Raw genomic sequence first — 15,156 nt, 5'->3', positions numbered from 1 at the left:
TCATTTAGAACTTTTGAGTGCATGTGTGAATTTTCACCATAACTGAGAAAGCTTGACCTCATGCCAATGTTTGCACCATCATGATTTAGCATTAAAACAGTGTGCTCTTGCTTAAATGTATATATGGACTCCAGAACGTGGGTGAGGGCAGTTTGAAAGACTACATATTGATTTAATTTATCATCAGCGGTACGGTAAGCCACCTCTTGCCCAGTTGGAGACCAGCGTGTGCCACTCTTTGCCTGGTCAGATGATGCACTGCGCCGGGCCTTCTTTCTGGGCACAGTGTATGTTTGGAGGTCCCTGCTTTCTCAGATGTGTGTTCATTAAAGGCAACAGACACCCATATACTATAACCTTGTCAGGAGCCCGGTAGATGCTTTGTTGTGCAGGGAATGTGCAATTCAGCTGCCTGTGGCATTCCAGAGGAGGTAGCCTATCACACCCGCTGCTTCAGCAGAGAGGACGTAGCAGCCAAGAACAGAACTAACAGGTGCCACACTTTTTGAGACTTCAATGGTTGTCTGAGCAACTGACTAAGCCGAACACAGCAACTGATCTTAAATGAGCTGACCATCTTGGAAATGTCTCCCTTGTATAGCATTACATTTAATGCAACAAGACTACTTTTAAGTATTTTTGTAAAGTTAGATATATTCTTGGTTCTTTCACAGTTGTTACATTAAAGACAATAAGATATTCTTGGAGCACTATCGTTTCAAGATGGCCACTACATACATAACTAGTTTCCACACTAAGCTTTGGCATTTCCTATAGCAATCACTGAGGTCTCAAGTGTGGCACCACTGAGATCTGTACCTGGCTGCTGTGTTCTCTATGTGGCAGCTGCTACAGCATGTGGCTCTGCTCCTATACCGCACCAGTTCAGTGAGCCATGCGCATATAACCAAAAGCAGGAGCTCAGTTCAATCTTTGCCGTTAAACATGGTCTATGGCTGTACAGGGAGGTCAGGAGCCCTTGGGCCAATGTAGGGCAGTTCAGGGTATAATTCCCTTGGGCAACCTGATTCTTCTAGGATGCTCCTGTCCTGTACTCCTGCACTCAGTGGCTGGCTTCTCTTCTTTGGGCAAACAGCTCCTGTGGGACAAGACACTCGCCTTGACCCCTCCCAGTAGGTGGGCAGGGATCCACATCCCAGGCGGCAGAGCCACAGCTTATCCAGCAAGATGTGCAGTTTCAGGCAATGTGCCTTTGCACCTTGAAGACTGGCTATCAGCGATACCAGCCCTAGATCACAGCAACTCTGTGGATTACAGGCATCCTTGGTCAGTGAAGCAGCTTGTAACTGAAACCAAGTAGGAAGTTTGGGTCCTACCTTCATACAGAGTTTCCAGAAAGAGGATGTAGATCATTTGAGTACAGTTTAGGAACCAGTTTGAGAACATTCCTTTTTCTACCTTAATTTTCCTTCTGCAGTGCAGACATTTTTCTGAGTAAGGTTTCTGTTACTCTCCTCGCAGGTATTCATGAAACTGGCTCCAAACAGGTCTACCCATAACATTAGTACAATGATTATGACGTTTTGCACCTGGCAATCATCACACTCCCTTCATGGACCACTCAAGGCAAGGCTAACAGCCCAGGCCCTGCTTAGAAATTTATCTCCCTCTAACAAGTGAATATGCTGACTCACCCCATTTCCTTATCATCACTGAAATGGTAGTATTCAGGAAGGACTAATCATCAACAACTTTCTAAATAGGTCACATAAAATGTCTAACAACAACCCTGTTGCCACCCCTACAAATGTCAGAGACTGGGGCTACACTCTCCAGATCAGGAATGTAGGCAATACATTTCCGCTGTCTGAGGTAGCTGCATCAACACCTCCATCTTGTGTCATGTTAAAACCAAGGCAATCCAAAAGGATCCCACTGGCTTATAATGTAAATACAATGATAATAGACACAGTACACAAACATGCACTCCACATACCCACACACACACACACGGATATCAGTGCAGAGTCTGGGCAAGACACAAGATATACAAGAATCAATCATAGTTAGTTAACTCTGGGCAGGGTTGCACGTCCCTCAACCATGCAAGTGCATTCAAGTCCCAGCAGGCAGTCTACAGATGAAATGGATGCTGGCATTGGCTCTAGACATGACTAGTAAACACTAGCAGTAGACATTTATAACAAATGATGACCAGAGATACATGGAATAAGCACAAGCAGCAAACACATGCAGTAGACATTTGTGCATTGAAAGCAGGACAACAGGATATAGTGCAAAAGATACTCACTATTTGAACGGCAGATGACAGGATGTCATGGATTTCAGCTGAGCGTTGAGTGTTATTCATTTCTCAGAAAAGGGCTCAGAGGTGATAAGAGGAACACGGATGAGAAGCAGCGTCCTTAGCCTTTTTCTTTCTCACAAACACTCAGAAGATGACATAGGGACAGCATAACCTAGGATGTCATAAAACACAAAAAGGTCTAACAGTATTCACAACAAATCCATAATAGGCTAAGGAAAGCATTGCCACAACATTACATCGTCAATGCATGGCCCCGTCAACAAGGAAGCTTCGCTCTATTACACACGTTATCAGTCACTTTCAAAACTCTGTGAGAAAAAATCTTTATTACTATCGACCAACACAGTATAGAGGCAGAAAAAACAACAACACACATTTGAAATTCTCCAGCACAGCTTGCCAGAAGAACATATGTGAACAGCCCCCACAAAAGCGCTGCAGAGGAAAACCCCAAACATAACCGCATGATAGTCCATCAAACATTTCCCAATATAGCACTATAGGAAGAACTACCCTCAATAGCACTCAAAAAGGCATGGTTAAAAATGTATAGAGCCCAGAGCAAACCCCATCAACAGAATCACTCTTATTACAGGTCACAAAAAGTTCGCACAATGAACTAAGACTGACAGATCGAAAAGGCTGTTTCGCAGGAAACTCAACAAACAAGTGACTTAACAAAGATATCCCAGAGGCACCATAGATGTAAAGCTCAAACAAAGCACTGCCAGACAAAGCTCAATCCCTAGACCTCAACTCTCCTTAGTAATGCCCTGGCACAGGCAATCTCATCCACAACTGGTAGAAAAGCCTCTCCCGTACAGACTGCATTGACAGCCTCAAAAAGAGACAGACAGACCAGAGAAACCCATAATAACAGCATGAAACAAAGCCTGCTAGTGGAATCCTAGCACCACATCTCTTATCAAAGCACTGCCAAAAGAAAACTACTTCCCGAGCCTGCAGCAAAGCCTTGACAGAAGAATACCCTTCAATAGGGCCTCTCCAAGAAAACCCTGGTGGAATACCCGCCATCCACAGATTACTGCCACAATAAGCAGAGAATCTGGTGCTAATAGTCTGCCAGAGAAGCATTACTAGAGACATCTTCATCAACAGTACCTCGAAACACTTTTCCAGGTCACACAGTGCTCTCGTCATGCCTTGTGACTAGAACAGGTTCCTGGGAGAAGGAGGAAGGCTCTCCAACATGGCAGCTGCACAAAACACGAAGCAACACGACCATAGCGTCTATAGCGAGTACGGGAGGATGTGAGAGCCTCGGAGTTTCAGACACAAACGCTGCAGGAGAGATGCCTGAGATACACCAGTAAAGACGGGTGGTGAGCGGGTGGAGAGCTGGCGGTGATACAGTGATACGACGGAGGATCGGTTTCCGTGCAACCTCTAGGAGCCCAGGTGAAAGGAGGTCAGTGGAGTTTACCTAGAGCACCCAGAGAGGGGACGTGAGGCACAGGAAACCTGGTAAGTCAGTGAAAAAGCATGCACAAAGACTATGGCCCTCTCTTTATTTGCTGTTTTGGTTTGGAAAGACGGGTACACTTTTTGCAGCATTTGGAAGAAATTCTCACGTTAGAAAAAAAAAGAGAGAGAACCCTCTTTCAATGGGCGCCTGGGACAGCATATTGGAGGGCCTTTTGGTGGGTACGCTCTACGTGTCCTCCCAAAGTGAAGAAGAGCCAGTAGGCTCTGGAAGCGGATTGCGTAGTTGCAGATGCAGCTAGGGGTCTCTTGGCTTCACCTCTCACCACGACGCTACACTGCAGGATATCTTTGCCGACTTCTACATTGAACATACATGCCCACGCAGCACTATCTATTTATCAGGTTATTGACCAGGTCCAGGAATAAAAAGGCTGACACGAGACTATACATTGTGTCCCCGCAAGGTTGGTAATGGTGCCAAAACTGCGAGGCATCAGGCGACTGTACGCCCACCAACGCCAAAGCCAGGGCAGATCTTAATTAAATGAGGCAAGCGATCAGCATGGATCATCCAGAGAACACCCCACACTTTATATCTCCAGAGGAAATCTCACAGGAGATTAATAGTAGCACAGCATCAGGCTCTACCGTACACACTGTGGATAGCAATATAACAGGTGCCACGCCATCAAGGTCGTCCGCAGGAGAACGAGAGACACTAGGCCCGTCGGCAGCATGGATAATAATACCATAGCGGAGATGGCACCGGGATGCACAGTGGAGAACATTCACAACTCATTCAATTCATCAAAAATCTTATCACCATATCCCATCTTTGTGGCCCCCTACCATGAGGCATTCACCGGGACAGCAGGTCCCATTAGAAAGTCCATCAGAGGTGGTTGAGACAGGCCAAACCGGAAGGATCCTACAGTCAATTGTCAAAACTCATAGCGTTGAGGGCATTTCCAGACAAGTATATTCTGGGAATACAGGCATCGCTCTTTTTGAGCCAGTCGGTAAAAAGAAAGATAAGAAATAGTTTTTTTCATCCCAGGGGGCTAAAGAGATACCAGAGGCACAGACTGCACCTTCAGTGGAATTGCACTTGCATCAAATCCTGGATGAGATACGTGAGATGAAGATCTCCCAGGAAGAGGCCCACAGGAAAGCAAGCGAGCAGCTAGCTCAATTCAACTCGAAAATCCAGACCCTTATTACACGGATGTCTCAGGCAGAACAGCGTATTTCGGATTTAGAGGACTTCAAGGAGAAGCAAGACCCAACAACTCGAAAACTACAAACCGAACTGACAAAAATTCAGTGGAAGCTCGAGGATTTTGAAAATCGCTCACACAGATCTAATCTACATTTCCTGGGAATTCCAGAGGAACACTAGAATGGAACCACTGTTCGGTGATCTCTGACCTTATACGTAAATATATATGTTTCGATATGGCGGCCACAGAGGTTGACCTTACAATCTCAAGAGCACACCGTGTCCCATCCAATCAGAGTGTGAATATAAAGCACCCTCGAACTATACTGATCAATTTTGGCAAATTTTGCTTAAAAGAGCAGGTATTAAGTAGCGCAATCGAAAAACGGATCTGCCACACTAGAGAGAACTTTTCCTTTAGAGTTTTTTTCTGATATGTTATCCGCTGCAGCCCGTCACCAGAAAGAGTTCAAAGGAATGATAGACAGTTTTAAAGCAGTAGGGGCTCCAGCGGGTATCATCCAAAAGACAATACTAAAAGTACTATACAAAGGTCACTCCCAAATCTTTCAGCTTGTGAAAAAAGTCAGGATCTTTTTGGACCAAATTTTCTCGTCTTAAGGGAGTTACAGTATGGAGGGATGGGCCCCTCTGTAGGATTTGGGTGCCCCAATGTTTTAGACTGTGAAACAGATTAGGCTTTTTCTGGGCCAAATTCACATTGACCTAAGGAAGTTATAATAGGGCACGAGGGGCTCCTCTGCATGATGGGGACGGCAGAACAAAGAGCGCACGCATAGGCTGCTCCATTGAGATCCTGTTCATGCGCCATAAGTGGGGAATGGGGTGTAGAGGGGGGACGAGGGATAGGTGGGTGAAGCAGCACAAGGGCAGCACAGAGGGGTGGGGGGATTCTTAGAGTCCCCAGGCAGGGGGGGCCTCAGATATAGGGAACCTAGGGGAGATCTAAGGAGGGTGGGTTCACATAGGGTGAGGTGGTCAATGGGGGGAAGAGAAACAAAAAAAAGGAAAATCAAAATAGCAGGGCTAGCTGCACCCATAATTATATTTTATGTTCAGGGGTCAGGATTATTTTACAGAGAAACACAAGTAAGCTAAACTTTAAGGTGCATCAGATTACAGTTATTACATGTAACGTTAATGGCTTTTACAACACAAAAAAACGACAGTCAATACTAGCATGGCTCCAATGTTCTGGAGCATAAGTCATTTTCCTACAGGAAACTCATTTAAAATAAACACAAAACCACTAGTACTACCCAATAACATATCATATTCCTTCTTTGCAAAAGCCAACGCCGCAGTAAGAGAGGTCAATATTTTATTGACACACAAGTTCAGGAGAAAATACTGCATGTGGTGCGTGACCCCCTAGCTCGATGGATCTTGGTGTCAGTAAGAATTAATAAGGTCACTAACCATCTAGGTAGCCAGTATGTGCCACTTTACAACATACCCACTCGGTTTTATGAACTATATGAGCTTTTGGTCCCGCTCAGCGGATTAATTGTGATTGGAGGGGACATTAATCTCCTTCCTGACATTACTCAAGATTGTTCCCGATTGAATTAAACGCAGAACAAGCCAAAGTGCACTAGGGAGTTGGAGCATATCAAACAAGACTTCGCATTGACAGATCCAGGGAGGATTGTTTACCTCACATCGTTGCACTATACATATTTCTCGAAACTTTTTCATTCCACATCTAGGATCGACTATTTTGTGATCTCTCACAGTTGGGAGAGAATAGGTTCAGGTATCCAGTCCAATCCATTTTCTGATCCTTCTACCCCTTACACTGATCTTAAGATATACGATACAATGAAAGGGGAGGGACGCTGGACCTTAGATTGGTCTCTATTAACCCAAGAGGGGTGGGTTGAAAATTTGTTGCAGACGCTAAAAGTATTTTGCCAAATGACTCAAGGGTCTGCTTGTAATTACTCGATCTGGGGGGCATGTAAGGCATGGATGAGGGGCGAAAGCATTTCATATGTGGCAGGTCAAAACAAAGCAAGAATGCAGGAACTAGAGAAACTTCAGCAGGAACTGGATTTGGCTAGAGGAGTAGACAACAGATATAGAACTGCCCAAAACCTCTGGCGTAGACAAGTCAAGCTCTCAAAGACTTCTTCGTATCCCGTGAAATTTATTTATAAACAGACATGCTTTCAGTGAGTTTATGAAGCGAGTGAATATACAAGTCGTCTTTTGGCCTGGTCAATAAAGACAAGGCATACTCAGGGAACCATTCATGAACTCTGGGATTTGATCCATAAAGTCACTGTAACCAAAAACGAACAGATCGGATGTGTATTTTTTAATCACTACTCTGAGATATACTCCCAAAAAGACCCCCCCAGCAATCGAACAGACCAATGCTTTTTTTGGCCAATTAAACTTTTCGTCCATATCAGAAGAGAATAACATACCACCCCAATAACGCGAACTGAGATACTGAACACCATTGAGACGCTCCCCAATGCGAAAGCCTGTGGCGAGGATGGCTTACCAACCGAGTTCTATAAGACTTTCCCCAGTCAAATAGTTGATCCCTTATTGGTGGTCTTCAATCAATTTCTGAGTGGCAACAACATCCTGGTGGACTTTATCAAAGCAATTATAGTTAGTTTTCTTGAAAAAGATAAACCAACAGAATCCCCGGGCTCATACCTTCCAATTTGTCAATTAAACTCAGACTATAAACTTTTTTACTAAAATCATGGCTTTTTGGCTGGCTCCTGTCGCAGCACCAGTAGTGCATAACGATCAAAATGGCTTTTTAAGGGTTGGTCCATCACAAGCAATACAGTTTTCCTAGTACAACCTATAGACTATTATTCAAACAACAAGGTGAAAGCAGCAATTATGATGTTCGAAGCTGAGAAAGCATTTGATTGTATCCAGTGGACAACTTTGTTTCTAACACTGGCATGTTTCGGTTTCCCACCCGAAACCATAAAACTATTGCATAATCTATATTATCAAGCTCAGACATCTAAGATAATTAATACCCGAGTAATATGTCATATTCCCGTATTGTGTGGGACACATCAAGGTTGTCTTATGTCACCGGTTGATTATTCTCTAGTTAACGAGCCATTGGTATTAGCAGTTAGACAGGAAGGGCCATCACTCCAACAGTGACAGGCGCACCAAAACTAAAATTATTTGGGGAAGACATTATTTTTTATCTAGAAGGGACTTGGGCCACCATCCAAAGAGCTTTGTCCAAAATCCAATGGTTTTCCGATACAGCCAGTTATAAAGTTTATTTGACCAAAAGAGAGACTTTATTATTCAATTGTCAGTCAGATGTTTTGCCCCAAGAAATACAAGCTACATTTTCAGACACAGAACCTATCAGATATTTGGGCATACATGTGACGCACAACTTTTCTGATTTAAGAAAGCAGCCAAAATCTTTGCAAACTCTCAACGCCTACCCTTAACAATAATAAGACGGATCTCTATTACTAAAATGTTAATGTTGCCTCTTTTCACATACATTTTTTTGAATGTTGTGATCTCAATTAAGCAAGCCTTTTTTACCTAAATGGATCAAATGAAATGGAAATGTATTTGGCAAGGTAAGAAAGTGAGTACCAAACTGACCACTCTGCAGCTATTCGTTGAAGACAGTTGGTGCGCACTTCCACATGTCTGCAAATATTACCATGCCACATGTTTGGACTGGTTAAAGAGAACTGTAATACAGAAAGGCGAATCAAACTGTTTCTATTTACAAATGATGCTTCAGGAAATAGGACTCCAAATACCTGTATTTATTAAACTCCCCTAGCTTCTCAAGAAATCCAGATACAAACTCCCCAGGATTTTAGCAAAAACAATTCTTACAAATACATAAAAGATACAACTTCCCATTAACACACCCCCAAGTTCCCCTGAAAAATGCTAAGACAGTTAATCTAAATTTACCAGCAAAAACAGTTAAGGCATGGGCCAGCTTGTGGTATTATAAGCTGGAGAATTTCCTTCTTGCATATCGAATCAAAACATGGCAGCATGTAACAGCAGGCCACGGCAATGTCCAGATAGCACTTATATTTTCGTATTTACAGATAAGACAACATTTACTCAGGTATAAAATAATGGGCAGTGGAATTTCCAAACATATCAACAAAGGACACTTCGTTAAAAGTCTTACTGGATCAGGAATTTGGTATCGAACATTGTATACATACACACACAAAACTACCACTTGTCTGGCATTTGCCTCTATCTCTCGATATACTCAAGGACAGTTAGACATGACGGGCTGGGCTAGGTTCAACCGTATGGTGTACAAGGCCCCACGTGGAGCCAATTTCAAACAAATGGTCTTCTTTTCAAATTGGGATCTATACTACAAACCGCATTGTATACATCAGATGTACCCGGCAGTATCGCTGAGATGCCCGAGATGTAATCACCCTTGTGGCGACTGGCCCCATATGAGCTTTCTGTGCCCCAAACTAAGTAGCTATTGGGAAAAGATCTACAGTTTCATGAGGAATAGTCTACAAGTACAGATGAAACTGGACGTGTGGAACTCTACTGGGGATCTCCCCAGCTAGCTGTCAACTGGGCATAGGTGAACAATATTTTTTTGTTATTGGCTCTCTCGTAGCTACATCGTTAATTCTGCAAAAATGGAGGATCCCCAGCGTGCCCACATATGAGACCTGGAATACTAGGATGCCAGAGGTCCAGAAATTAGAAGAAGCATATGCACAGAGGGTAGGGGCAAGGAGAAAAACAGGCCATCTGGGGATATATGCAGGCAAGGGAATTATGGGGGCCTGCGGAAAGCTGGACGCAGTCCAGTCTGTCCGTGGGAGAGTTTGGGGCCGGAAGACGACAGCCTGAGAGAGGATAGGCTGGGAAAGGGGTGGGGGAGGGTCTTCAGGGTTAGGATAAAAGGGGGTGGGGGTGGAACGATCGGCCTCTCGGCACTGGCTGTCACGCTGCACGAAGTTTGGCAGATCGTTAGGAGTGTGTAGGCAGGTGTGTTTAACTCAGCATCGGGCATTAAATCATGGCCACAGGCCACGATCTGGATGCCATTAGGGCTGCGCTTCGCCTCCTAGACAAAGCCGGCTGAGGAGACCTGCTCAGGCCTGGTGTCCTTGACCGGGCCTGGGTAGGTATGACGCGCGCGCCTCGCGTGGCGTCACAGGGGGTGGCAGCGGCAACCGCCACTTGCCTTTTTCCCAGTAGGGAATCCAAAAAGAAGTTGAAGAAGGGGCGGGGACGCAGCGCGTCCACCCCCTTACGTTTTCATAGATGGGGGCCACAGGGGGAATCTCGAGGTCCTGAGCAGCTGGGAGGTGAGACCTTGGGGGGAGGGGGGGCATCTGGGGGTGACATAGACCCCCTGGCTCAGGTTTCTGGGCAGGGGACCTTCAAATGCAGAAAAAACAGGGGGAAGGAGACCCCTGGGGGCTGGAACAGCCCATGGACCTTACTTTGGCTGAGGCCCCAGCCAGGGGTCAGAAGGGGAGTAGGGGGCAGGGGCTGGGGGGTCTTAAGGGAAAGAGGGTCAGTGCTGGGGTGTGGGCCCCTGGGTTAGCAGGGCAAGGCAGAGTTGAGGCAGCTGGCACAGGGGAGGGGGTTCACGCAGAAGAGCGCAGTGGAGATAGCGGGGTGGTGGCACGGCACCCCCTTGCCACGGATTGGGCATCCGTTGATATAGAGGCCAGGATACAGGAACAGCGCAAATTGGTGGCAGAGACAGAACTCAGGTGGGCCAAGCTGTGAGGAGAGGGGGGAGGCTGAGGGGACGTCCAGAAAGGCTAAGAAAAAGTCAGCTGGGGTTGGTGTGGGCCAGGACAATGGGCGTGGGGCAGAGAAGGGTTGTTGGGTGTGGATTCCACATGAGCAGGAGGCAGGTCAGGAAGCTAGTGCGGCTGGTGGGTTTGGCAGTGTGACAGCGGCATATGGCGCATACGGCCAGGTGCAGCGCGGAGAGTCAATGCCAACGGCGGAGGCTGGCAGAAAGGTGGCAAAGCAACCGGAGCGCAACACGGGCTCAGGACATTGGTCGGAAGTAATAGAGGGGTCTTCGGTGGCCCTTTCTACACCGTGGGATCGCACAAAGCACACAGCTAGTTTGCGCCAAGGGGGTTTCAGGTTGGATTATGATTATGGTATAGCGGATACAACTGCTGTTGATGACGGTATGGGTGTGGATGAGGACGAAATGATTGAGCTAGATTATGAGGAGGACCTTGACGAGTGGGAAGACGGTGAACTGCAGGAGAAAGAGGTGAGCACAGGACCAGGGAAAGGGCAGGGGCACAGGAGCGGCGCAACACCATCTTCCGTTAATGTTTTGCAGGCTTCAACGTCTACCGCCCAAGGACATGAGGTCTCCCGCAAGGATGGAGGCAGGCATAGACCAAGACCGGACACCGCAGGGGCTGGTCATGGCTTTTAAGGTAAGGGAGACTGGTGGGAGCCATGGGGTGAATGGAAGGGTACGGGCGGTGCGGGACAATACAAATCTATTGGTGTGGGGGACAATTCCATACACGTGCAGCCTGCTACAGGTGCGGTAGAGGCAGGCGGGGAGATGAGGCTGCGGCGCAAAGCAAGGAAGGAGATGCAGGGGCTAGTGGGGAGAAGGCAGAGGAGGATAAAGGAGGGGAGGGTCATAGGAAGAGGCTCCCATACATTGGTCTCGCTATGCCTTCGGGGTCACATGTCGCGGACAAGACCAAGGCAAAAATATGGAAACATGAATACGTGGATGTTTTTAAACTACTGCATAGGGACATCCAGGCAAAAAATGGGTCCAAGGAAGAAGAGTAGGAATTGGCGAGGAGGCCAATCCAGGCAAAAGAAGGGTCCAAGGAAGAAGAGTGGGAATTGGCGAGGAGGCCACGTGTTCCAATTACTTTGGACAACTGGACCTCTGCCTTTTTTTATCTACGCCAGTATATACTGTGAGAAATATATTGACAGGGCCATTGCCATGTTTAAATATATGGACATTATCCAGAAAGCCCAATTACATTTTAGGGGGTTTGGATGGTTAAATTACGATGAGGAATTTCGGGCCCAAATTAGCATAAATCTTGAGAAACCCTGGGGGGATGTGGATTCGGAGCTGTGGATGCAATGGATGGCTTCATCGCATTCTGCGGCCTACACCCACACAACTAGTGGTCTCCCAGTAGTCTATAAGCTGTTTCTGCAGCGTCCCGCTCCGGTGGAAGGGGGGGGGGGGGGTGGGTATGCCTCAGAGGGTGCAAGTATCCACCTCGGGAGCGTGTTGGAAGTTCAACAACAGATTTTGCTCCAGGCACCCATGTAAATTCAAACACAAGTGTTCTAAATGTGTGGGAAAACACCCAGTCATGCAATGTTTTTCCCTCGCCAGCCCGACTGAGCAGTGGACGTCTACCAGGGGCAGGGGGGGACAAGGACCTACTGGGCCAAAGAGCACCTACTCCAATTAGGTTGGAGAGGTTACTTTATTGGGTGCGTGTGTACCCGGATACGGACACAGCGCTGAAGTTGGAATGGGGTTTCAGAGATGGTTTCCGAGTGGGATATCAGGGACCAAGACAAAGGAGATGGGCTGAAAATAAACAATCTGTTAAAGCCATGCTGGAGGTGGTGGCAGTGAAATTGAGCAAGGAAGTGGCTTAAGGTAGAACATTGGGCCCCTTTCATGAGTGGCCAATGGAGAATTTAACAATCTCACCTTTGGGGGTAGTACCGAAAAAGAGCAATGGAGATTACAGGCTGATACATCATTTGTCATGGCCGGAAGAGGCATTGGTGAATGACTTCATCGCGCAGGAGGATACCAGAGTGGTATACGCCACAGTGGATGATGCTATTCTGCTCATCCGAAGTTGTGGAAAAGCGGCTGAACTAGCCAAGTTTGACATTAAGGCAGCTTTTTGGCTGCTCCCAATTCACCCGGATTATTTTTCTTTGCTGGGGATGCAGCTGGGGGGCTATCTATGTGGACAGGGTACTTCCCATGGGATGTGCGATTTCTTGTGCGCTGTTTGAGGCTTTTAGCACCTTTTTGCAGTGGGTTTTTATTAAGGTCAGAGGGCACCGGACAGTGTCATACTATTTAGATGATTTCCTGTTTGTAGGTACAGCACAGTCGGGCTCGTGTAGCAAGGCACTGCAGCAGTTTGAGCGGCTGGCTATGGACTTTGGGGTACCTTTGGCCCCGGAAAAGACAGAGGGCCTGAGTTGCATTTTAACCTTTTTGGGCAAAGAACTGGACACAGAAGAATTCATAATGCGCCTGCCAACAGCAAAAGTGGTGGAGATTCAGCTATTTTTTAAGGGGATCAGGGTGAAGCATAAAATCGAATTGCGAGTGGCGCAGCAGCTGCTAGGTTTTCTGAATTTTGCATGCAGAGTGGTCAGGGGCGGCAGGACATTTTGTAGGTGTATGGGTTTGGCGATGTCAGGTGCATCTCTACCACATCGCAGGATCAGGTTGACCACTGGTCTGCGGGAAGACATTAATGTATGGGACCTGTTTGTGACGCAGTTCAAAGGTGTCTCCATGGCTTTTTGGGAAGAGGACACAGTGTAGCAGGTGCAGATTTTTCGGATGCAGCCGGTGCAGCTGGTTTTGGACTATTTTGGGATGGTCGCTGGTGCACGGAGACATGGCCGAGGCAAGGCATGTGCCCGCAAGGCGATGGTTGAGGCAAGGGAGGAGCACTGCATTTCTGGAATTCTTTCCTCTGCTAGAGGCATTGGCGGTGTGGGAGGACGAGCTGGCGAACAGCTCAGCGATGTTTCACGTTGATAATTTGACGGTGGTTGAGTTGGTGAACAGACAGCGAGCCAAGGATCTGAGGGTGCTGAGTTTGCTTAGGAGGTTTATGTTGCGTAGCTTAACTTCAAATATTATATTTAAGGCTGCGCATATTCCTGAGGTAAACAATTCTATTGCAGATTTCCTGTCTCATTCACAGTGGCAGCGTTTCCCGGCAGTTGGCGCCAGGTGCAGAGGAACACAAGACGGCGGTCCCGGCAGACATTTGGGAGTTGGAAACGTGACGGTCATGCGACTGGTGGAGAGATCACTAGCGGATTCCCCCCTCAGGAGTTACCAACTTGCATGGCTGGAATTTCCGGATTATTAAGTTTACAAAGGGAAGTTTTGGAATCAGGAACACGGAATGTTAGAGGCCAGGGTGATGCGTTTTAATGTGTTTCTGATTCGGAAGGGGCGATCGCCTGCCACGATCGGGGGAAAGTTGGCAGGAGTGTCTTTTTATGGGTAATTATTTTTTGGATGGGATCCAGTTGGAATTATATTTTGGGCAAGATGTTGAAGTGGTGGAGGAGAATTCGCGCAGGCGTAGTTAATGTTTGTGAAGCGATTACATTCGAGTTACTCTTGGAGATCCTACACGTGTTGCCAGTTTGCTGTTTTAATGCAAATGAAATGGCATTGTTTCGTTATGATATGGATGTTTTTTGGTGCTTTTTGTGTGCCTGAACTGTTGGGGGTGGGAAAAGGGGTCAGTTTGAAAATGAGTGAGGTTCATCATCACAGTGAAAGGTTAGGTACCTGGTTGAGGCGCTTGAAGACGGATCAATTGTGTAAGATTAAGTGGATATGTTTAGAACAAGTGGGAGTGTCAGAAGCATGCCCAGTACGGGAATGGGACAAGTTCAGGGAAGGCAGGTTGGACACAAGGGATTGTGTTTTATTTATGAGAATGGTACAAAGGTTACATCTTTTCAGCTTTTGTCGGTGATGAGAATGGTTTTTAGACGACTGGGTAGACAGGCGGAAAAAAAATTGTACACATTATTTTAGGATTGCGCAGCAACAGAAGCTGACAGATTGGGATAGGATCAGGCGCATTGGTCCTTGACATTCTAAGTGCTGTGAGAGATATTTAAGGGCTTGAACCGTTGAGGGGATGGGTACCGAAATTTGGGATAGAGAGTGCTTCCTAAGGGGTGACCTTGTTGGAAGGGGGGGGGGGGTTGTTTACTTCCTGACATTTCTTTCTTTTCCAGGTTGCGTGGGTGGCCCGGAGAAACATAATGTGATCACGTGGTTGGTCGGTCATTCTTTCATTCATTGGGCAGCGAAGTTTGCGGAGAGAAAGGTCTGTGGACGATCTTTGGGACCCCCAAGCAGCAGGCATGAAGTGCTGTGGTGGGGAAAGAGCAGCAT

General features: G+C 46.7%; 1 protein-coding gene across 5 annotated transcripts in view; it reads right to left on the bottom strand.

The window, feature by feature from the left end:
- SLC4A2 (solute carrier family 4 member 2) overlaps window positions 1-15,156 on the bottom strand; it is a 2,186,615-nt gene that overhangs the window by 1,357,154 nt on the left and 814,305 nt on the right. For all 5 annotated transcript variants that reach the window (XM_069210734.1, XM_069210733.1, XM_069210737.1 and 2 more), the window contains one exon: window positions 2,273-2,441. In XM_069210734.1, coding sequence (XP_069066835.1) covers window positions 2,273-2,332 — 60 coding nt within the window. In that variant the 5' untranslated portion in view covers window positions 2,333-2,441. The remainder of the gene's footprint in view (window positions 1-2,272; window positions 2,442-15,156) is intronic.

This window comes from Pleurodeles waltl, chromosome 10, assembly GCF_031143425.1.
Source record: "Pleurodeles waltl isolate 20211129_DDA chromosome 10, aPleWal1.hap1.20221129, whole genome shotgun sequence".
NCBI classification, from domain to species: domain Eukaryota; kingdom Metazoa; phylum Chordata; class Amphibia; order Caudata; family Salamandridae; genus Pleurodeles; species Pleurodeles waltl.
The sequence above is the reverse complement of the archived record's forward strand: the minus strand, read 5'-3'. Positions and strand labels throughout refer to the sequence as shown.